At 38.4% G+C, this 25441-nt stretch overlaps 1 protein-coding gene across 1 annotated transcript in view; it reads left to right on the top strand.

Annotated features, from left to right (window-relative positions):
* Window positions 1-25441, top strand: part of Psme4 (proteasome activator subunit 4) — a 113599-nt gene that overhangs the window by 85710 nt on the left and 2448 nt on the right. Inside the window, exons 37-45 of the mRNA XM_075942510.1 lie at window positions 694-798; window positions 1301-1392; window positions 2696-2827; window positions 3168-3376; window positions 4617-4702; window positions 9122-9250; window positions 12934-13089; window positions 22524-22686; window positions 24325-24458. Of these exons, the coding sequence (XP_075798625.1) occupies window positions 694-798; window positions 1301-1392; window positions 2696-2827; window positions 3168-3376; window positions 4617-4702; window positions 9122-9250; window positions 12934-13089; window positions 22524-22686; window positions 24325-24458 (1206 nt within the window). The remainder of the gene's footprint in view (window positions 1-693; window positions 799-1300; window positions 1393-2695; window positions 2828-3167; window positions 3377-4616; window positions 4703-9121; window positions 9251-12933; window positions 13090-22523; window positions 22687-24324; window positions 24459-25441) is intronic.

The following is a 25441-nucleotide window of genomic DNA, read 5'->3' as shown; positions in this document are numbered from 1 at the left end:
GCCATGGATCCGTGAAACACTGTGCTAGGATTAAAGGTGTGTACCACCATACCTAGCTTAAAGGAAATCTTAAGCAAAGCTCAGAAAACCAGTTTCTTTCAACGAAGATATATACAGCACACGACCCCTGCCGCCATCTTCGTGGGGCTGCTGTTGAATTAGCTGTTCCAAATCACATTACATGGGAGGCTGTTAGAAAAGGAAGATCTTAGTTTCCTCTTGCAGTGACTCAGTCTATCTTTCCAGATCACAGTTGTTTGTGCATTGGACTTTTGAAACCACAAACTTGGTCATTCCTTGATTATCACACTTTGAAGATCACACCTTACGTGAATTCCGTGTCATATTGGAGCTCCCATGCTTCCTACTCAGGTTTCCTTTTGCCCAGTGTGATAGCTATATTATCCAAAAGTTTTTTTGTTTTCTTTTTTTTTTAAAACTTTTCCCTATAAGAGATTTTATAAGGAACCGTATAAAGTTTTCCCTCTTTTTTGAGTGATATTCTGAGAAATAAATTGAACTATATTCTATAGGTCATATATAATTTATATACTACACTATAGGAATTGTAACATAGTAAGACACTTATCGGGTAGTCTGTGAAGTCCTGTCCTGTTTGTGTGTATGTATTTCCAGGAGGAATTTTCATAATTGTTGTATGCCACTAACTTTCCTATGTTTTACTTTGAGAAGGTGGAGAAGCTTTGGGAGCTCCTGTGCCCGCTGCTGAGAACAGCTCTGTCCAACATGACGGTGGAGACATATAATGACTGGGGAACCTGCATAGCCACGTCCTGTGTAAGTACTGCTTTCTGCTTGTTCCCCTTATGAGGCACTGTGCTTTCAAATTCTATCAGTCTGTGTTCCCCTTGGAATCTTGACAGTTTGTTTATGCCTTTTGTTGTTGTTCATAACTGAAGATGGTGCTTTCCAAGCCTTCTCAGCAGCCCTTGACTATAACTCTGCTTCTGATGTCTGTTCTGACATAGTAATACAGTTTTACATCTACACATCAAACCATGTTTTGGGAAATGTAGTTTACACATAGTAAAAGCCATATAATAGTTATACATGATGTTAATAACAACTGTGCTTGTTGCTCATGTGCCCTTCTATATAAGTTGCCTATTTTGCTAATTATTTTTTCACTATTAACACAAGTAATGATAACTAAATTGTGTTTGGCTCCCCAGTTTTAGTTTGGCTTGTTTCTTACATACTTACTTGTACTATACCTGAGTATTATTGATTTGCAGAGTTACTTCTTTTGCTTGATTATTAATTTGTATCTTCAACACAGGAAAGCAGAGATCCCCGGAAGCTTCATTGGCTTTTTGAGCTACTTTTGGAGTCACCATTGAGTGGTGAAGGGGGATCCTTTGTAGATGCATGGTAAATAAAAGAAAACCTGTAAGGTTGATATTATTAAACATTCTATGGTAACTAATAAATAAATGGAGATGAGTTACTAGGCATGGTGGCACACACCTGTGGTTCCTGCACTGGGGAGTTAGGGAGAGGTTTATGAGTTTGTGGTCAGCCTGGGCTAGTAGACCAAGTTCCAGGCCATCCAGATCAGCATGAGCAAATCTCAAAACAAAAAGACAGGAAATGAATTATCCAAGTGATAAATTAAATGATGAATTTCTTTTGGTGGCTGTGGTGCTTCTTTATGATTTTGTAAGCAATGTACCAGCTACAGCATAAGTCACCCAGCTTTTTGTGCTGCCATAGTTTTTGAGGGGCCATTCTGACTTCTTTGTCATAGTCAGATTTTTCATTTTCTTTTCTGCTACCAAACATGCAAAGCAGATAGGCTGGAGCTGCTGTACAGTATAGTGGTCAAGGACTTGCCTCTCATACCCTGTATTGCCAAAGAAATAAGGCAGATATAAAGGAGGCTTTATTTGGTAGATGAGAAAAGTGGCAACAATTAAAAAATAATAAATCCCCATTAAAATGTTCAGGTGCCTATGTGATGGCTCAGCAAATATAGGTGTCTGCTTACAAGCCTGATGACCTGAATTCAATCACATGGTGAAATGAGACATATATAGACTGATACACACTACACACACACACACACATACACACACACACACACACACACACACACACACACACACACACACATGAAAAAAGGCATAAGTTGGGGCCAGTGAGGTAGCTGAGCTGGTAAAGGTACTTGTACCAAGCCTGACGACATGAGTTTGATTTTGGGAATCCTCATGGTTGAAGAAGAAAACAGACTCTTGGAAGTTGTTTTCTGACCTTCACCCTCATGCTGTAGCGTGCGTATATCCCCAACTGCCCCACCAACACTCAATAAATGTTTTAAATAAGAAAGGTCAATGGTTATTCTTTTTAAAAATTAATAGTAGTAAATATACTACTACTAAAAATCGTTTGAAAAACATTTTAATGTAAATATAAGAAGTAGGTGAAAATATTTTAAAAAGTAGAAAAAATATAGAAAAGGGGATGTGGAAGGCAGTCTTCATCAGATGTTACTATTTTGATTTGTAGATGATTTATTTAGTGAAAAGAAGCTATTGTGATCTAAGAGAAAGCAGGAAGACTAAAATGGAATAGTATAATCCTATATATAGATAATCTTATAATATGATAATATAATCTTATAATCTTAGCATAGAAAAGCAGAGTGTAATACAGTGTTTCTGTCCTTAAATCATAGCCGACTCTATGTGCTACAAGGTGGCCTTGCCCAGCAAGAATGGAGAGTCCCTGAGCTATTACACAGACTTCTGAAGTACTTGGAACCCAAACTCACCCAGGTTTACAAAAATGTCAGAGAACGGATAGGGAGGTATGTTTGACTTTTCTCTTGGTTTTGATTAGCTCTTGAGTCTTTGTATTGTTTTGATGTTCCCAGTGAGTGTGGTGTTCTCTTCCTCTTGTTCACTATTTTGTTCTGCAAAACAAGACACTGAATATAAATTAGGAGGCAATGTACTCAAAACCAGCAGTGAGCAGGTGCCATACTATAGGTCTGAACTCAGAATTATATTGCATTTTACTCTGGAAATGATCTGAGAACCTCTTCGGTAATTATCTTGTGAAATTTTGCTTTGGTTGAGCTATAAGGTTTAAACTTCAGTTTTAATTCTCATGCCAGACTGCCTACTGTTGTGCATTTTATTTAACAGTGTGCTGACCTACATATTTATGATAGATGTTTCTTTGCCAAATACCGCACCAACAACATCCCCTTGTATCTCTGAGTTTACTGCTCGAGTCCTAGAAAAACTGAAACCCCTCACGGATGTGGATGAAGAAATTCAGAACCATGTTATGGAAGAAAATGGCATTGGTGAAGAAGATGAACGAACTCAGGGCATTAAACTCTTAAAAACCAGTGAGTCTTAAAATTGGTAGAAATTCACTTGAAAACAGCTATTTTAGTTTATTTGCAATCCCCACACACATACTTTTTTTCTTTTGATAAAAAAGTAAGTTTTCTGATTTTAACCTTTTTGTTTAGTTTGGTTTCTTTGGTTTTATTTTGAGGTTTTTTTGGGGGTGGGGTTCATCATATAGCCTCACTGTCCTGGAACTCACTAAGTAGACCAGGCTGGCCATGAACTCATAGAGAGCCAGCTGCCTCTGCTTCTGCCCCTGCCTCTCAAATATGCCATCATTCTCCATTTAAAAAAAAATCATGATAGTTTGTTGATTTTGAATTGTAGTTGTTTAAATGTCCTTGCTATTACTTGCTGGGATTAAAGGCATGTGCCACCATGCCAGGCAATTTTAACCATTTTTTGAGTGTGTAGTTTAAAGGCTATGAGTCCACACTCAACCCATCTCTAGAATTCTCTTTATGGCAAGCTGAAAATCTGTACCTGTTTCATAGTAACTTCTCATTTTCCTCCCCTGTTTCTAGTCCCAAATAGCCACCACTTTACTTTCTGTCTTTGGAGTTTGTCTATTCTAGGTGGCTCATATCAGTCTAATTGTTTGTTTTATCTCTGGCATATTTCACTCTGCAAAATATTTTGTGATTATTCCATTATCTTTGTAAGGGTTTCAATGGCTGTGAAAAGATACCATGACACTACTCTGACATGCTTAATTGTGGTAGCTTACAGCTTCAGAGATTTCTTCCATTATCATGGTAGGGACTCTGTTGACATGCAGGCAGACATGGTGCTGGAGAGGTAACTAAGAGTTATACATGTGGATCTGCAGGTGGAAGGAAAAGAGAGTGAGCAGAGCTACTGAGCCTGGCTTAAGCTTCTTAAAACCACACGTGGGGTATCCTTTTTAGTAGCTAAAAAAAAAAAAAATCATAAGGATTGTAACTAGAAGCTACTCTGTCATTATTTTAGCTACCTCAAAATTCTTGGCTAGTTTAAAATACATTAAATGTACTTAGTAGGCTATTAATAATTTGTAAATTTTTTTCTACCCTTAGTATCCTCAGTTACTTGATAGCCATTACCATGGGTGATGTTAGACTGCTAATAAATAAGTCTGATTTGAGAGACTGTAGCTACTCTTACATTTAAAGAGCTGTCGGGAGCGTTAGCATTGCACATTCTCTATGGTCCCTAATTTAATAGCTTGACTGATGCCATGTGTTTGCTTCCAAATAGTACTGAAATGGCTTATGGCAAGTGCAGGAAGATCTTTCTCTACAGCAGTCAAAGAACAACTTCAGCTTCTGCCTTTGTTCTTTAAGGTAAGACTGTAAGCTGAAATGAAGAATACCATTTTCTCTAGACTTCCAACCATCACCCAGTAGGCTGATACATTTTTAATGTAGTGGTTGAATTTTGATTGCATCTCTAGATAGGAGATTTTCACAGAAAAATTCTTAGGTAATAGTAGTTAACACTGAAAATATATATACATGCATATTGCATAATATACTTAATATATGCATACATAATTACCATTGATATTGAAATATATATTATTAGTGATATATTACTGTGAAGAGACACTATGACTACGGCAACTCTTATCAAAGAAAGCATTTAACCTAGGGCTTGCTTACAGTTTAAGAGATTTAGTTCATTATCCTCATGGTGGGAAGCATGGCCACTTGCTGGCATACATGGTTCCTAAGTGTTCTGCTTTCGAATCTGCAGGCAACAGGAAAGAGACTGAACCACTGGGCCTGGCTTGGGCATCTGAGATCGTAAAGCCCATCCTCAGTGATACATTTCCCTCAATAGTCATACCTACCCCAATAAGGCCATACCTCTTTATCCTAAGTTGTGCCGCTTCCCTGATGATAAGTATTCAAATATGGGGGTCATTCCTAGTCAAACCACCACGGTGTGAGTGTATGACAGATATATGAAAAGTCTTTTCTCTTTTTCACATTGAATCCTATGTAGCCCAGGCTAGCCTCAGACTTGCTGTGTAGGTGACCTTGAACTACTTCCTCTTCGTGAATGTTGAGATTACTGGCTTAAGCCACCACGTACAGCTAAACACAAAAGTTTTGCAGACCAAGCGTTGTTTCACCAATTTTTTGTTTTGTTTTGTTTTGTTTCTCAAGACAGGGTTTCTCTGTGTAACAACTCTGGCTATTCTGGAACTCAATTTGTAGACCAGCCTCGAGCTCACAGAGACCCACCAGCCTCTGCCTCCTGAGTGCTGGAACTCAAAGTGTGTGCCACCATGCCCTGCTAGCCAATTTTATTTTAGAGAACATATAAATGATTAAAAAGGACAATGAAATTTTAGTATGGTAATTTCTCTCGCCTATATTATTCCTTATGTAGCTGTTGTAATTTAATAAATCACTTACTGTATAGTAGCTTTGTTTTATTTTATTACAGCCAATTAATAGGTAGACAGTAACAGGCAAGAATAGGAGCCAGGTGCTTGGATTCAGACTTGGCTCCATTGCTGGTGGACTGACCATGTTATCATGAGCAAATAATCTAGGCCCTCAGAACATTTTTCCTCATGTGCAAATTGAGAGTAGCATCCACTCACGTCCCAAGCAGAGAACTGAACAGGATACAGGGCTTATATAGAGCTTCTTGGAAAGCAGGTGGAGCTTTTCAGGGTAGAGCTTTCCATGGTGGAGATTGGGGGAATTTCATGTCCAGAGATTGGGCTTTTTACTCTACAGGGTGGGGACAGGGATCAGCAGTTTAGGGCAGTGTGAGTATTCTGTGGGTAGAACCTGGCAGTTAGAAGTCCTTGGGGGAAGGAGTGGTACTGGATCATAGAGACTCTTCCTTTTTTTTTAATTTTTAAAAAAATATTTATGTGTATGAGCATTTTGCCTGCGTGTATGTAAGTATAAAACATTCATGTTTGATACCTTCAAAGTTCAGAAGAGGCTGTAAGGTTCCTCTTGTTCTTGGAGGTACAGACGGTTGTGAGCTGCTCTGTAGGTGCTGGGAATCTAGTCCAGATACTCTAGAAAAGCCCCCAGTTACTCTTAACCATTGAGCCATCTCTCCACCTTAGTCTTTCATTTAACTAAGGTTTTTTAATATTGAGCACTAGAAATCTATCAAGGGGTAAAGCAAAAGTGGTAAATTAATTGGATTATCAGAAAATATCTAGGTGGTTTGCAGAACAAAGTAAAAACAGGAAAGCTGAGTAGGAGCCATAGCTCCAAGAATCTAGATTACAGAAAGTAATAGGATTCTACTCCATGTCATTGCTTTCTTGGATCCCTTCAAGATCCACATGCCCAAATCCAAGGTTACAATGAGCAAACTCTGATCCTTTGTCTCTCTTGGACTAGGCTCTCTTGATTGACAGTCCTGCAGAATGCAAGAGAGGATGATATTCCATAAAGAATTTGGTGTTGTAGCAGTAACAGGAATGGATGCTGACATAGATATTTACATACACTAAACTACCTTTTACATGTTATGAAAAATGGAAATCATCACCTAATTTTTATGAATATTGAGTTTTATTTTCAAAACTTGTATATTTTGAAATCATTAAGGACTCATGGGAAGCTGCAAAGTAAATCAACCAAACTCTATGGTACTTTTCACTCCACGTTTTCTAACACTTAACATATTCCACAACTGTAGTATAATCTCAGAATTAGGAAGCCGATATTGGTCTACACATTACCTAATTCTGTGTCGTCATTTTACCACCTGTATAGATTCGTGTCTTATACACTGCAACAAAAACAGCTATTTCATTACTGTGACAGTCCTAACGATACCCATTTTATACACACACTTATTCTCAATCTCTACAAATTTTTTAAAGAATTATTGTGTGTGTGTGTGTGTGTGTGTGTGTGTGTGTGTGTGTGTGTGTGTGTGTTTGTGTTTTACTTGAATGTTTGCATGCATGACATATGCCCACAGGGGCCAGAATAAAAGGGGTTGGATGCCCTGGAACTTGAATCCTGTGGGTACTGGGAACAAAACCTGGGTGCTCTGCAGGAGCAGCAAGTGCGCGTAGCTGCAGAACCATATCTTCAGCCCCTCTTTATAAATGTTATCATTTAAAGATTTAAGTAGTGGGACTTGTAAAATGCCTTGGTACCCAGCATGATGAACTGCGTTCAAAACCCAGGACTCAAATAGTAGAAAAAGAGAATCAGCTCCTGCAAAAATTTATCCTCCGACCTCCACAGCCTGCATACATAATTTTCAAACTTTAAAACAATATTAGCAACTATAAATACAAATAGAGCATAACCAGTATAAGCTTTTTTTGCCTGTCCCTTTCTGTCTTTATTTCATAACTTTTTCCACCTTAAAAGGTTAGGAAGAAACCCTCATAGAATGGAACAATATTCCTTGTATCCAGACTGTGCTTTCTCGGTAACATTTCCAATGAAAATTGGGGCTTCTTGAAGAAATAAGAAACATCTAAGATAAACTAGCTTATCTTGGTATATCATATCTGAAACCTAGATGCCAGTTTGAATTGAAGAAATGCGTACCATCTTGAGTCATACAAAGCTATCAGATTTGTAGAAGTTGCTGGGTTTATAATGATAAAAGTGCCTTCAAGAAAATAATTATTCACCATTGCAGTATAGGAAGGAACTCAACTATTCTTAACAAGGGAAAGCTTTTTCATATATAAAGTATTCTAGGTAGCATACTAGTGAAGAAAATTATGAAAGATAATACTACCATACTGCAGACTTCTTTTTTATAGTGAATTATTGCATAAGGAAAAACTACAGTGAAGGAATTCTTATGTTTTGCCCAGTGTCACACATGTCAATAAAATGAAACCTAGATCCAATGGCCAGAGTACAGGATGTACTGAAACCAAGACACATCACATGGATACAGTCAGGGGAGGCCATGACTGAGGAAATTACTAAACAAAAACCTCAGTTTCTCCCTCCAAATGTGAAAAACCGACCAACAAGGAATTTTCAGATTTAGCAACAAAGCTACTAATGCATAATGTTATTATTATGATGTTGAGTGATTCAGAAAACCTGTTGTATCAATGTGTCAGTGCTACAGTGGGGGAGGTTTGAACACTAAGGAGTTTTTTTTTGTGGTTGTTTTGCTTCATTTTATTTGAGACGGTGTCTTATCCTGTACCCCTGGTTGACCTGCAACTCACACTGTAGACCAGACTTCCTCAGATTCACAGCAATTAACCTACTTTTTTTTAAAAAAATTATTTATTTATTAAAAATTTCCACCTCCTCCCATTTCCCTCCCCCCACTCCCACTCCCCCTCTCTCTCCAGTCCTAAGAGCAGTCAGGGTGCCCTGCCCTCCATCCAGTAGCCCTACTGTTCCTCCTGAGCTCTAGGACTTAAGTCTGACTACTGCTGAGTATTTTGTATTGTAGTGATGTTTCAAGTGTGGTGATACCATTCTAGATTTTTAAAAAAGATAACATACGGGGCTTGCTTGAGGTAATTTAGTTGATAAAAGGGGGCAGCAAGAAGCAAAAATGAAACAAGGTTATCTGAGTTAGGTGTTATTTAAGAAGTGATTGGTTTGTAAGGTGTTTGTTGTGTTTTTGTGTATGTTTACAATTTTCATAGATGTTCGGCCTCAGATTGACTATGCAGCCCTGACTGGCCCTGGACTTGCCATTTCCTCGCCTCATCCTTGTGGGTGCTGGGATGCCTGCACTTACTGATGGTCACTCACTGTTGCATTTGTTTTGTTCTCGAGATCGCCCCGGTGGAAAATGACAATAGCTATGATGAACTGAAAAGAGATGCAAAGCTTTGTTTGTCACTGATGTCTCAGGGGTTACTCTACCCTCATCAAGTGCCTTTGGTACTTCAGGTGCTAAACCAAGTAAGTATATAGGTAGAATATGTACATCCTCTGTCTAGCATTGTTTTGCCATTATGAAGGTTTCACAATGGGCTGAAAATACACAATACCTGATTTTTGTGGCTGTTTGGGCTTTTTTGTCTTTTGAGATAGAGTCTTACTAGATAGCCCTAACTGGCTTGGAATTCACCAGGTAGATCAAGCTGGCTTGTGACTCACAAACAGCCACCTGCCTCTGCCTCCCAAGTACTGGGATTAAATGTGTGTTATCACACCTGGTCTCTGATGTTTGTTTCAAGGGTTTTTTTGTTTTTAACTTTTTGTATCAACCAAAAACAAGCCTCGATTTATATTTGACTCAGCTGCCAACTTCTTTTAATTTGGGTATGTTCAAGATGTAATAAGTAATAAAATAAATTAATAAAAAGTGTCGATAATGGAAGGGGTTGGTTCAGTTCCTCTGCCTGCACTGCAGTACAGTTCCACAGCAGTGGTCCTGTCATACACATTACGTAAAGGGAGGTGTGCTTTCAGTTTTCACTGGAAAATATTTTCCAACAATCTAAAATTTTAGGGGCATGGGATTTAGTAGTGGGTTTTTTTGTTGTTGTTTTGTTTTGGTTTTTGTTTTTAGTAGAATTTGTTTGCAAACAATGATGACTGGCTACAGATTCTTATTTCTACCTTGTTTCCATGTGAGAGACTAGTAATTGTATGGGTACTATAGAATCAATACAAAACCTGCTAGTATTCCTTAAGAAATTAGATAGAAACCAGTGGAAAATATACTTCTTCCTCTGGGGAATGGGCACTGAAAATTTTTTGTGTGAGGCAGGTCAGTAGAAAGGCAGCACTGTCTGTCTGCACATCCACATGCATATCTCCTTCTGGACCTGTCTGCTCTGCAGCTGATTCTGCACATCTTCAGTTTGGAGGCAGACAGACCTGAATTCAAATTCTCTTACAGTCCTCACTTGTATAACTTACAGAGACTCATTTAATCTTACCTTCAGTTTCCTCAAAGTTGGGACTGTTTTTCCAACTGATGTCAGTGTCTCTCTTCAATACTTCACCTGTCTGCTGCCTTCCTTTTCTCCTTCACCTTCATTTTTGCTGTCATCTCTTTTCCTCCCTCCTTTCCTTTCTCTCTCATTCTCACTCTTATTTAAATATTTCTTAAGTACCTTTTGGATTTATTCCATGACAAGGAATAAAACAATAAATGTGACTTCAACTGTCATCATCCTCACTGTTAAAATGCTAAAAGATCTATTCCATCCTGTGGTAAATACTAAAGCTAGCTAGTTTTAAAAAAACATATTTTAGGGGGCTGGAGAGATGGCTCAACAGTTAAGAGCACTGACTGCTCTTCCAGAGGACCCGGGTTCAATTCCCAGCACCCACATGGCAGCTCACAACTGTCTGAAAATGCAGTTCCACGAGATCTGACACCTTCACACCAATGCACACAAAATAAAGTTAAATAAATCATAAAAATAAAAACTGGGCATGGTAAAAAAAATTTAAAAAAACTTATTTTATTCTTTTGAAATAATATCACTTTCCTCTTCTTTTCTTCAACAACTCTCTCCCATTTGCCTCACCTTGCTCTCTTCCAAATTCATGATCTTGTGTATGTGTGTGCTAAAATAAGTATGAATATGCTCAGGGCTAGCCATGTATTGTTTTTAGATGCTTCATATTTTTCGCTTTTTTCCCCAGACTCCCCCCATATCTTTCACACCTAACTTCATGACCCTCCCTCTCAAAACAAAACCAAGTATCGTAACAAACAAAATAATAAGATAAAAAAATATCAAAACAAAAATGAAATAAAAGCCTACAAAAAAAAACCCCATGGTATCTAGTTTGTGTTGACCAACTACTTCTGACACTATTAGGGAAAGCTAATTTTCTTAGCAGGTATCAACTGCAAATAGCTTTTTGTTTAGAGGTGAGACTGTGCGTCTTCTCCTCCTTAGTGCTGGGATATTGTCTGCTTTGAACATGTGCAGTTCCTGTGCATGTTGTTACAACGGTATTTAATTTTACATGCTAGACTCACTCAGTTCCCCTTCCCTCCTCTTCTCCTGTCCCCCACCCCCAATCCACTCGACATCCACTCCCAAGGGAGTCAACAAAATCTGGCATACCAAGTTGAAGCAGGACCAACCCCCCACCCCGTATCAAGGCTGAGCAAGGTATCCCATCATAGGGAATGGGCTCCAAAAAGCCAGTTTATGCACCCAGGATAAGTCCTGTTTCCACTGCCAAGGACCCCCTCCCCCACAGATCAAGCCATATAACTATCATCCACATTCAGAGGGCCTAGTTCAGTCCCAAGCAGGTTGCCCAGCTGTTAGTTCTGGTTTTCCCCCATCATGATCTTTACTACTTCCCTTTCTCATATGGTCCTTCATCCTCTCCAGGAGCTTAGCCCAGTGCTTGGCTATGGGTCAACTGCATCTGCTTTCATCAGTTACTGAATGTAGGTTCTATGATGACAGTTATGGTAGTCACTAATCTGATTAGAGTGAAAGGCCCGTTCAGGCACCCTCTCCACTATGCTAGGAATCTTAGTTGGAGTCATCCTTGTGGATTCCTAGGCATTTTCCTAGCAGCTGGTTTCTCCCTAACCCCATAATGGCTCCCTCTGTCAAAATGTCTCTTTCATTGTTTCCCCTCTTCATTCCTTGCACAACTTGGCCATTTGGAACCCGAGTGTTCCCATCCCCCACCCCTCCCTTCTACTCCTCTTCCTACTTTACCCAGGAAATCTTAACTATTTCCCTTTCCTGGTGCCCTCCATGTGTGTCCCTCTTAGGGACATATGGAAACTTACTGCCAGAAGCTTTTTAAAATGTCTATACATATGTGATTTAAATGGTGTCTCTGTATGTTGGAGGAGACATTCCTCCAACTAAATGTGCAACCAGTTAAAACCTCCAATGCCTAGAATGGGATATATAGCTTATGAGTTGTTAGTCAAAGAGGTTTCATATATACCTTCCCCCAAAACATCACAAGCTATTGCCAAAACTGTTGGTTGTTCTCTACAACCTGATGAGAAGGGCCTTTTGCTGAAAAGACCACTTACTTTTTATCAGCAAAATTGAGAAATATAGCTGTTTCCCAACTAGCAGTCTCAACTCTCCTGACTAGTGTTCATAATATTGGAAGGTACCCTGCATGCTACATGAGGAGGAAAGTTGTCATCAATATCACCCAACAACAAATGCTGCAACTTACAGTATCAACTTGCTTGCAAGATATACTAGTGCAATAATGGCACAAATGTTATGGGAGTAACAAACTACTTTTGCTTGGATTTAAGTCTCACTCTGTGAGATGGAACCCTTACCTACCTGACACTAGTAGTTCATACTCTTGTTTGTTTCTCAGGCCTTACCTGCTGCTCTTGAATGTAGAGTAATATGAAGAACTTGGATAAGTTAATTGTCTTAATTATGAATACTTCTCTACCAAGAGAGTATTTTGACTTTTTTCAGTTCTTACTTTCCCACCATTGAACAGTCAAGACATTTTGAATAACTAACTGCCTTGGTAACTTGACCATACTACTCTTTGCTTAGAAGGAAATGAAAGATAAAGTTAATTGCAACTATACCTGTGAAAGCACAAATCAATTTAAAATATTTTATTACTTGAATGTAATGTTATATATGCTCATTTCTCATTCACAGACAGCAAGAAGCAGTTCTTGGCATGCAAGATATACAGTGCTGACCTACCTCCAGACCATGGTATTTTATAACCTCTTTATTTTCCTAAACAATGAGGATGCAGTCAAAGACATCAGATGGCTGATTATATGTCTTTTGGAGGATGAACAGTTAGAGGTAAACTTTATGTTAAAACAAATGGAAATTTATTTAACTTTTATGATTATGAGACTAAGGCATTAGTATTTTCATAAGTTCAAAACCAGCCTTGGGGGCTGGAGAGATGGCTCAGTGGTTAAGAGCATTGCCCGCTCTTCCAAAGGTTCTGAGTTCAACTCCCAGCAACCACATGGTGGCTCACAACCATCTGTAATGAGGTCTGGTGCCCTCTTCTGGCCTGCAGACATACACACAGACAGAATATTGTATACATAATAAATAAATAAATATTTAAAAAAAAAAAAAAACCAGCCTTGACCAAAGAGTTCAATTCATAGGATTTGTTTTATTTAAATGTTATTTAACTTTAATTTTAATATACCAATCTGTGAGTAGTCATGATTTCCTGTAATACAGATTAAAAACTACTGGGTGATTTCTCGATATGTCTTCTTTCAGTTGATTGACATATTACCTGCATTTTCTTGTGTATGAAATGAGGGGTTATAATTGCTCTTATTTTCTATTTCTTTTTTCCTTTTATTGAAAATAGATTATTTTCTCATTCAATATGTCCTGATTATAGTTTCCCTTCCCTGCACTCATTCCAATTCCTCCCCACCTCTCCTCCAGATCCACTTCTTTTTGTCTCATTAGAAAAGAACAGGCTTTTTCTAGAAGATATAAAGAATAAACATGACAAAATAAAATGGAATAAGATATAACAAAAACCATCACATCAAGGTTGGACAAGACGAATCAACGGAAAGAAATCAGTCCCAAGAGCAGACCCAGAATCAGAGACCTACTTGTTCACACTCTCAGGAGTCCCATAAAAATACTAGGCTAATGGGTTTAGTGTATGCACAGGACCTGGTGCAGATTCTTGTTTGCCCTGTGTTTGCTTGGTCAGTCTCTGTGAATTTGTAAGAGCCTTGCTTAGTTGATTAAGAGGACCTTTTTTTCTGAGGTCCTCCATTCCTCTGACTCTTTCACTCTTTCTGCTTCCCCCTCTGTGGAGTTCCCTCAGCTCTGGGTGCATAGATTTGATGGAGACATCCCATTTAGAGCTGTATGTTCCAAGGATATACTCTCCACATGTCTGACTGTGGGTCCCTGCATTTGTTCCTATCTGCTGCAGAGGGAAGCTTCTCTGATGATAACTGAATAAGGCATTGATTTATGAGTATAGCAGAATACCGTTAGGGGTCATTTTATTGATGTATTTTTGTTAGTTTTGTTTGTTTGGTTTTTGTTTGGTTTTGAGACCAGTAGTGTTTGGTTTTACCCTAGGTCTCTGAACTATCTAGTCTCTGGTTCTTGGTCACCTAAGCATTGTCAAGTATCAGTTCCATCTTGTAGAGTGGGTCTTAAGTTAAATCAGATATTGGTTGATTATTCCCACAAGTTCTGTGCCACTGTTGCCCCAGCATATCTTCCAGGAAGAACAAATTGTAGTTCAAAGGTTTTGTAGCTGGGTTGGTGTTTGTTTCTTTTTTGGCAGCTGAGTGCCTTCCCACACGAAAACGTAGGAGTGAAGATGTTCAAGCACTAGTAATAATGTACATGAAGGCATATTGAAGAGCACAGAACATGCTATTGTCCAGTAGACTTAAAATGTGACCTCCGTCATTATCCCTATTTGATACAGAGATAATGAAGAAGGAATCCAAGTGGGGTCGTGTACAGTTTATTATCAGACAAATCAGAATCAAAGTACTACACTCACAGGACAGAACTAAGTTGCTGCCATTGTGGGTCCAGCTGTAATTCTTATTAACCTATACAGCTTAAAGACCAAGGTTTCACATATAAAAATAAACAACCTGTAGTGTTAATACCTTATGCAAAAGTAGAAACAGATGTACAGTATAAGGACAATAACCTCAAGACAGTATACAAAAATATTTTAACTGGAGTAGAAATGTATAATTCAGTATGACAAAAATAACCTTAATTTGCATCAATGTACAAAAATATCCTAAACGGAAGTAGAAACATATATCAGTATAACAAAAATAATTTTACATTTAAGATACAAAAGTATCTTAAACAGAAGTAGGAACATATATACAATATAACAAAAATAATTTTGAATTTGTATCAATATACAAGAATCCATACCTGTGTAAATTATTTAAACTGATAGTTGCTTTTTTAGTTTACAAGTAGATTTTAATAATCTACTTATTATCCTATTTTATCTATCCTCCTATTTTCTATTTCAAATGAGATCCCTGAGTCTAATATCTATAGTTCTGCTCCCAACGCTCTAACAGCTTAGTACCAACCCCCCTATAGGTGACAATTATCCATAACCCTGAGAAAAACCAAAACCATCCACTCTACCTATTGGGAAAGCAAGTGCTGTCTGGGGCAACAGTATCTCTATGAGAACCTGTGAAAACTAAACCAATGGTTAAGTTTTAGAAGGACTTGCTGCAACATTTGTAGCCAGTTGTGAGTAAGCGGTAAACCTCATCTGAAGTTCTGTATGGCTAGAGTGGTGCAACAAGGTAGGCCATCTCAGCCAGCCACCTTGAAATTGTCCTGAGTAGTTTGTAGTTCAAAGCTGAGCTCTGAGTGCTGTGAATCCACTCAGTGGCATTATTTTGATTCAGGTAGACTCATTTTTGCGGGGCTCTATCATCTTTTTGGAGACTTCAGATATCACTGTTAGGAAAATTTATTGTTCACTGTGGAAAACTTAAAATTTTAAAATTTAAATTTTAAAGATAGTATTATACCTAAAGAAAGGTTCTAAAGAGTCAAAATAAGTATGAGGGGAAAGAGATTTGTGACAATGGTCCCTAAATTTTGGTTTTCTTCTGTCCCATATCAGGTGATTCTTCTAATATGAGAGAGACTCTGAATTTTTCTTTTAACAACATGGCTTGGGTTTAGAGAAGTCAAGTTTAGTTTTTAGTTGAGTTGGGACTCAAATGAGTTGAGAAATAAAGAGACTTTACCCTGTGGAAAGTAATTCTACCATTTGGCCAAATTATTCCTTTTCTCTGTATTTTTTTTTCTAGGCAGTTCTCTCTTCTTCTCTGGATGTCTATCTGCTCAGTGGTCCATTTTAGTCATATTTTGTATCAAAAGATAATCTTTAACTCAATTAGATCAATATAAGAAAACATGCTGCAATAAGTATAGAATAAAATCTAATTGACCCTGAAAAAGAAAAATACAAATTTTTTTTATAAAAATATTACTTATTTTACAGACTTTAAAAACTTGTTTGTAGTGGAGAACTTTGTGTATCTATCTCTAAGCAGAGATTTATATATAGGAAAGTGGGAATGGTGGTTTATCTATTTTCCAATAAACCTGTGCAGCTTTCCTGTGTTCAGCAAGCAAATATCATCCAGACTGTAGAGCACATACAGACTGCTTATAACAAACTCAGTGAAAATATTTTAGTTCTAGCGCTTCTTAGAAACTAACCTAATGGAATGAAAATGAAAAGTAGAAATCTCAAAAATAGCATCTCCAAGCCACAGTTTTAGAGCATAAAACATAGCAGCACACAGAGAGGAAGGCTTATCTGTGTTAATGTCTAGTTCGTAGACCTTAACTTGTAGGTGTCAGTTCATGACAGATTGACCTGGTTGTTTTGGGCCTATGATAGGAATGTGTGCTGGAGCAAAACCACTTATCTTGTGTCCAGAAAGTAGGAAAGATAGGAAAGAGACTTTCCCTACTGTCCACCCTGAGACCTTGTGTTCAAAGACTTAGGCACTACCACTTCCTGGTAGCACCACACTGGAGAATAAGCCTCTATCTAATACATGGACTTTACAGGGACATTTAAGATCCAATCTGTACAGTAAACTGTCTGGTTTATGATGGTATATGCCTTTAAATTCCAGTACTTAGGAGGCAGAGCTCTGTAAATTCAAGCTCAACCAGGACTACATAGTAAGACCCTGTCTCTCTAAAAAAGTAATAATAATAATAAATAAAAATTGTTGTGGGTTGGGAAGATGACTTAGCAGATAAAAAAAACTTACTGCCAAGCCTGACATCTTGCGTTTAATCCTGGAACCCACATGTAGGAAATAATTGACTTCTGAACATTGCCTTCTGGCCACTACACATGTGCCCACACATAGAAATGTTTTGTTTTGCTTTTAATTAAACTTCCTATCTTCAAGAATGTTTCTTAGAATATGATTCTGTTTTCTCCCATAGCTCATAAATAAACATAACTGTGGCTAGGGAGATGACTCAGTGGAATAAGACCATTTAGTGGGCACCAGGCATGAAGGTCTGAATTCAGATCCCTAGCCACCTACATCATAAGGCAGGCATGTAGTCTCACACACCTGAAACTTCAGGGCAAAGACATGAAGATCACTGGGATTTGATGGTCACCAGCCTACTTCCAGGTTCAGTAAGAGACTCACAATCTCAAAGGAGTGATAGAGCAGGAAACCAGACATTCTCAGGTGTCCATATACATAAGCATTCATATTCTCTCTCTCTCTCTCTCTCTCTCTCTCTCTCTCTCTCTCTCTCTCTCTCTCTCTCTCTCTCTCACACACACACACACACACACACACACACACACACACACACATACACACAGAGTAAATTTTAGAACATGTAATAATTAGACCATGACATTTGTTTAAACTGTCATGTTTTGGTGGTATCTTCAAATGTTTTGAATAAAGAAAGAAGCAGGCATGGTAGCATATACTTGGAATCCCAGCAGGAGGCCAGCTTGGACTATGAAACCCTGTCTCAAACCAACAAAAGCAGGGGTAGAAAAACACTAAGGCCCAGGTTGCTTATGGATTTCTGCTGTATCTGAAACCTTGTTTAGAGACAAGAGATGAGTATGTGCAGAATCTGTCTCCCTTACAGACTTGAAGAGTATTGCATGGATCAGCTTGTGCAGTTATCATGCAGATGGTTAGATGGTTATGAATGACCTCTTCGGGCCTCAGCACAGGATTTGCTGTGCTCATTGAGAACATAGATGTTCTCACCTTGCTCTGGAGTTCTGGCCTGGAAATTTTATTAATAAAAAAAACTTGTGAAAGTCAAATCTAGATTTGAAGAGTCTTAGTAAGCCAGAGCAAGAACATAAAGTAAAAAACTGAGAAAACAATTAACAATCAGAAGTAGTCACCTCTTTTTCCCGTGGAGCACCACTACTTAAATCACCTTCTTTCCCGTGGAGCACCACTACTTACATCACCTTCTTTCCTGTGGAGCACCACTATTAAATCACCTTCTTTCCTGTGGAGCACCACTATTAAATCACCTTCTTTCCCGTGGAGCACCACTACTTACATCACCTTCTTTCTCATGGAGAAGCACTACTTAAATCACCTTCTTTCCCGTGGAGCACCACTATTAAATCACCTTCTTTCCCGTGGAGCACCACTACTTACATCACCTTCTTTCCCGTGGAGCACCACTAGTAAATCACCTTCTTTCCCGTGGAGCACCACTACTTACATCACCTTCTTTCCCGTGGAGCACCACTAGTAAATCACCTTCCTTCCCGTGGAGCACCACTACTTACATCACCTTCTTTCCCGTGGAGCACCACTATTAAATCACCTTCTTTCCCGTGGAGCACCACTAGTAAATCACCTTCTTTCCTGTGGAGCACCACTACTTACATCACCTTCTTTCCCGTGGAGCACCACTAGTAAATCACCTTCTTTCCCGTGGAGCACCACTACTTACATCACCTTCTTTCCCGTGGAGCACCACTATTAAATCACCTTCTTTCCTGTGGAGCACCACTACTTACATCACCTTCTTTCCCGTGGAGCACCACTACTTACATCACCTTCTTTCCCGTGGAGCTCCACTACTGAAAATATGTCCAGCCTTTGGATTAAATGGGTTTTTATAGATCATATTGATCTTAGTTTGTTTCTATTGTAATACTTCCTTTGAAGACTATTAGATTTTAGGGAGGGTATCTGTTACAAATGATAGAAGAGATCACTTTAAGTCTAGGGTGAGCACCTAGAATTGTAATGATTTATCTGTTATTTTATTATGTGTTAGGCATATATAAATTAGCACTTCAGTTACTTTAAGAGTATTTTTTAGGATTATACTAGCTTTAAAAATGAGTATATTTTAGGGCTCAGCCGTTAGGAGTACTTGGTGTTCTAGCAGAGGACCCAGGTTGGGTGCCTAGCATCCACGTGGTAGCTCACCGTGGTAACTCCAGTTTCGAAAGATCTGACACTCTCTTCTAACCTCTGTAGGCCCCGCATTTGTATAATGTGCTATTTTTTGCAGGCAAAAACTCATACACATAAAACATTCTTTTTTAAGTTAGTAATATGAAGAATAACAGCCATAATTACTGATTCATAGATCAAGTATCTGAGTAAGTACAAACACTGATCCCAGATTTTGTTCTAAACTCTAAGAAAGTTTTGAGAGACGTTAGAGAAGACACACTCATTCTCTAATTATACTTGTGGTAAATGGCGCTCTAGATTTCTATTTGATTCTAAAACCTAGTAAGTTTTTAGCACCCAACAAGAGTGTTAAGTAGGATTGCAGATGTGGCTCAGTTGGAAGAAGCTTGCCTAGCACCATATAAACCAGGGATGGCACATGCTTATCCTTCCAGATTTGGGGGGGGGGGGGGGGTGTTAGCATCTTCCCAGAGTGCAGCAGGGGACAGAATTTCACTTCACATTTGTTAGAATTTAAACTTGCCCTTCGTCTAACAGCTACACAGCAGGTATGAGGCCAACCTTATCTACTTGAAACCCTGTCTCAAAACAGCAAGAAAAAGTGGCTCTAGTTTTTAACTGTTGATGAGACTGACTGTAAAACAGATTTGTTTTTATTTTCAATCATTTTTAGTTGAAAAACATTCACCCAAGAAAATGTGTGGTCCTTAGCTTACTTTCAATTAGAATGAAAGTCTTCCCAGAATATCAAAATTAAAAGAAATATTTTATAAAATTTATAGTAAAAGGTTCCTTTGTATAAACAAAGTTCAGGGCCAGTGAGATAACTTAACAAGTAAAGGCTCCTGTTGTTAAGCCTGATGTTCTGAGTTCCAGGTTTGCACCATGGAGCAAGTAATAATTGCTAGTAATAACAAATAGTTCAAGAAAAATACAGTGCTGCGTTTCCAGTGTCCAACCTGTTGGTGAGCTGTTGTTCTTTGCAGTTCTTACAAGATGGGTCTGTGGAAGGGAGAGGAGCTGGCTGAGACAGGAGGGCAGACGTGAGGCTGATGAGAGGATTTTATCTGCAGTGAAAACACATTGTATCACTGAGATAAGTAAGGATGATGGGTTGAGTAAAAACTCTTCTGAAAATTCTGTTTGGGGAACTTTCCATGGAAATTCCTATTACTTGGAACCTTTAAAGAAATGTTTCCTTGAGCTAGGTGTAGTGGTACATATTTGGAATCCTAGCACATGGGAGGCCAAGCCAGGAAGAACACGAACTGAAGTTTTGTCTGGACTGTATAGTAAAACCTCATCTTAAGGAGTAGAAGGTGAGATGAGGCTGGATGGTCAAGCCCTGTAGAAAGCAGAGTGTTGTTTATCCTCCCAGAGACGGTTCTCTGCCTGGTGTTCCTTGCAGTGCTTAGAGCCTTGTTTTTCCTAAGATTTCTGAAAAGAATAGTATAAGATCTGCAGGTCACAGACGTGATGGATAGGCATATAATCATGTGAACAGGCAGCTTCTTAGAGTACCATGTAACGGTATAGATTTATTTCACATTTGTTACTTTTAATAAAGTATTGTGCTTTCTCTAAACAGAAAATGCCTGTTACTATGACATAAGCAAGTAAAACCATTATTGGAATAACATAATAGAAAATATATATTAGTAATAACTAGCTATATCTTATTTGTGATTGAATTGGAAAACTTTATAATTGAGAACTAATTTTTTTCTAAAGTTTACAAATTTAAAGAAAAAAGATTGTGTGAGGAGATAATGTGTTTTTGACTAATAAAATGAAATAAATTCTTTTTTCCTCACATTGTAAAGCTGTTATTGGCATGTAAATTCTGACCAAATCCTGGCCAAAGAATATCCTGAATGTAGGCCTTAGCACTGGACAAGAGTGACTCTGGAAGTATTGGGGTAATTTATTAAGCAGCGTGGAGGAAATCAGTCGGAACTTTGCACACTAGATGGAGTAAAGCAGTGTCCTCTCTTCAGTTAGTGAAACTGAAATACGCAGTTGGTGATTTGTAGGAACTTAATGCATAGATGACTTTTCAAGAGCAGATGACTTCAAAACAGACAAATTTCTCTACAACAATATTAGAAACTTACATTTAAATGATCAAGCTTCAGACTAGAGAAAAATGTTATTACATACAGAAATCATCAAACTTTCGTAGACTAGTTGTAGTCACATAAAGACAAAATAGACTACAAATAATGACCATAGAGATGCAAACAAAAGACAAGTCAACTTTGCTTACTTTTAATATATCTTCTCTTCGTCTACAAAACACAATGTATATTGCTGCTGGCCAGTGTGACTACTGCCCAGCATTACTCTTTGAACAGAGTTGATAACCATAAAATTGTCGAGCCGGGCGGTGGTGGCGCACGCCTTTAATCCCAGCACTCGGGAGGCAGAGGCAGGCGGATCTCTGTGAGTTCGAGGCCAGCCTGGTCTACAAGAGCTAGTTCCAGGACAGGCTCCAAAACCACAGAGAAACCCTGTCTCGAAAAAACAAAACAAAACAAAAAAAAAAAAGAAACATAAAATTGTCGAGTCTTTCGAATTGGGTTATCCTAAATCAGTGAAAATTCATCAAAAGTTAAATGAAGTAATACTCTCTGGCTAGATGTGGTGTTGCACACCTGTAATCCCAGGTACTCTGATAGTTGAGGAAAGAAGGTAGAAAGAAAGTTCATGAGCATCAGCTTGGACAACTTAACAATATCCTATCTGCCTAAAATCGAAAGGACTTTGGGATGAAAGTCACTGGTAGAATACTGTCCTGACATAGGGAGGGGCCTGGACTTAATCTCTACTCCTACAAGGTCAGCCTGGACAATTCAGTGAGAACTTGTTTCACAGTACAAATTAAAAAGAAACCTCAGTAGTAGAGCACTCGCTTGGCTTAAATAAAGCCCTCGAATTCAGTCCCAGTACCATATTTATAGGAATCTTTATAGGAAAGGGGCAACCAAATGACAATACAAAGAACTTTTCAAGGAATATAGAGCGGAACATTGGCTTTTTTGTTTACTTCTTGAACATTTGTATTTATTATTTTGTTTATGTGTTAATTTGTGGAGAAATTTTATGTGTAACAGAAAACTGGGGAATCTGGTCATGGCAGTCTTGAAGCAGAAAGAAAAAGTAAATTTTATATACATTCTAGGAAAGATTCCTACTCAGCCTTTCCATTTCACTGTCCTTTATCACCTCAGACTCAAAATCTCAGTCTAATAGAAATGATTATCTCTCCAGGTTCGAGAAATGGCTGCTACTACCTTAAGTGGTCTACTACAGTGTAACTTCCTTACCATGGACAGTGCTATGCAGATTCATTTTGAGCAACTTTGCAAAACAAAACTACCCAAGAAAAGAAAACGAGACCCTGGTTCTGTGGGAGATACCATTCCTTCTGCAGGTAATATTACAAATCCCCATACCTTTGTTGAATTAAGCAGACTTTCTTAAATATTTGAAGTACTTGTTTGTGCTCAGGTCTTGGCAAGAATAATTGTCCCTACTTGTTAGGAATTGGCATGAAGAAGACAGAACCTGGAATGAAAAGGCTAAAGTTGTATGTACAAAGGAACTTGTCCACTATTGCATATAATTAATAATTTTTAATTTATGTCTATATGCACACATATGATAAGCACAACAGAAACACATGGCGTACAAAAAGAAAAAGTTTTAAGGAACCAGAGGCACCTTTGCTTCTGTCTAGAGAAGGGATGTCAGGTAATCATGTGTGTCTATGAGGGAGATCACTTTAAAGAAATGCAGTACTGAATAAATCCTTGTTGTGCACACATGGTCCTGTGCACTGTGATACCACCAGTGTATGTGTGCAGAATGTTAATGCAGTGCAGCATTACCTACTAGTTACTAGTTCACTAGTCAGCTAATGAAGAGGAGCGTCACAGAGCTTCTGAAGTAAGTTAGCATAAATCACATGCCTTAAAGTCTGACTGTCATGTTATTTTTGAAGAAAAATTTAAGTGACACAACAGAGAAACATCTGACTTTAAGCCCAAAGAAATAGAAATGATAAAAATGAGTAAATATGAGATTCATTAAATTTCTGCTAAGTGCCTAGGATATGCAGTTCTTATATATTAGAACTATAATTATGTCATAATTATTAAATACCCAGTATTAAGTATTTATATATTGTTATGTATTAATACTCATTAATACTAAACTCCAATAAATTATCAACATTCTGATTTTCTTTGATAATAAAAGTGTTTTAAGTCTGTACTATAACAAATGGCATTATCATTTTTACTACTCCAAAATCTCATTTTCTTACCTTCTCCTTCTGTTCATAGACACACCTAGAATAGATTTCCAAAGAATATGCATTGCAGCTTTATTGAGAAACTCTGAGGGGAACTCTAGTTCTAAATGTGGCTCAGTGTAATGAGTTCTTGGCTAATATGCATCATGTCCTGAGTTCAATACCAAATACTACCAAAAAGATGGGAACAGGTCTAGGTGTAGCGGTCACAGGGTGGTGGGTTGCTTAGCTCATGTGAGGCCCTGTGTTTGACCAATCTCAGCACCACTGGAAGGGGAGATGGGAAAGTGAGAAAGGAACCAGGGAACATGGGTATTTGGACTCACACCACTGAGGAAGGAACAGACTCCTTAAGGTAGACATGTGTTGCAGCTCTGTTATAAGAAATGCATTTGTCAAGCATGGTGGTGCATTTTGTGTGGGCACAATCACACAGAAAATATTACCCAATCTTGGAGATCATTTTAGGATCAGGAATTGTACTTAGAATATGAATGAGCTGATCAAGAAAATTGTAGCTGTGTTGGTTCTTAACAATATGACCCATTCCTGGCTAGAAACAATTACACCATCACTGGGGGACAGCTCTAGAATGTTTTTAAAATCCTTGTCATTTCTAGTTGAGCCACAGGAATCATGCTTTTTTTGTACTTGTAAATTGATATTAAATGGAGGAGATAGGTACACTGAAAACACATCTAGCATGAGTGAAAATTGATTCCACTGTGAAAGGTGTATATGTTTTTTTCATTGCAGAGTTGGTCAGGCGTCATGCTGGTGTGCTTGGACTTGGTGCATGTGTTCTTTCTAGCCCTTATGATGTTCCCACCTGGATGCCCCAGCTTCTTATGAATCTCAGTGCACATTTGAATGATCCCCAGCCTATTGAGGTATGTTCTGTATGGTCCAGAGAATGATCTGTGATAGCTATAATTTCAGTTTTGTATGAGTGAGTTTAAGTACACAGTAAGCAAAAGTAAGAATAAATAGCAAATACCACCACGTTTGGAGGGTAAGCACTTCTAGTAGAAATCAACTGGTGAAGCACCTTTAAGGCAGCTGGAGTTCCCAATAAAGAAAGTCTCAGGAGAGCAGAGTATGTCCTCTGGTGAAGCTTCCAAGTAAAAGAACAAATAGCAGATAGAGATAGATGGTCAAAAACAGCAGAAAGTTACCTTGAGACAGTAGCTAGAGTTCACAGTTGAGCTGAACTTCCCATGGCTGAACTTGCCAGTTTTCCCACTGCAGGTGCTTTTACATCTGGGATAAACAGCAGCAACCTCTGCTGGAAGTGGTTTGCCTTCTAGATGTCCTCCAACATGGCTTCACTCTAGAGCCGATTTGCTGCTCTCCTGCTGCTACAGAGTTAAAGGCGCTAAACAATTCCCAGACAAGGGGCCTTAGAAAACACAACATACACATGCTTGGGGCCAATTCCACTTCCAGATCCAGCTTCTTAGTGAACTAAACAGCACACCACAGTTTACCAAAATAATGTACATCCCAAAGTATAATGCTTCCTTGTTAGTTTATTTGTATCACTTGATAGATACTTTCTTGCACATTTTGAATGTACTGCTTTATAAAGCCACTGCATCAGCTGGGCAGTGGTAGTGCGGGTCTTTAATCCCAGCACTCAGGAGACAGGAGCAGGTGGACCTCTGAGTTCAAGGCCGGCCTGGTCTATAGAGCTAGTTCCAGGACCTCTGCAGCTACACAGAGAAAAACCCTGTCTTGAAGAAACATAAAACAAAACAAACAAACAAAAAAAAAAAGACTGCTGTCTCTGATAGGGTCACATTTACTCTAATTATTAAAGCCTTGCAGAGACATGTTTCCCATCTATAACAAACTAAAATTACTGTAGCTTTTA

This window comes from Microtus pennsylvanicus, chromosome 12 (assembly GCF_037038515.1).
Source record: "Microtus pennsylvanicus isolate mMicPen1 chromosome 12, mMicPen1.hap1, whole genome shotgun sequence".
NCBI classification, from domain to species: domain Eukaryota; kingdom Metazoa; phylum Chordata; class Mammalia; order Rodentia; family Cricetidae; genus Microtus; species Microtus pennsylvanicus.
This window is presented reverse-complemented; position numbering and strand designations above follow the sequence as displayed.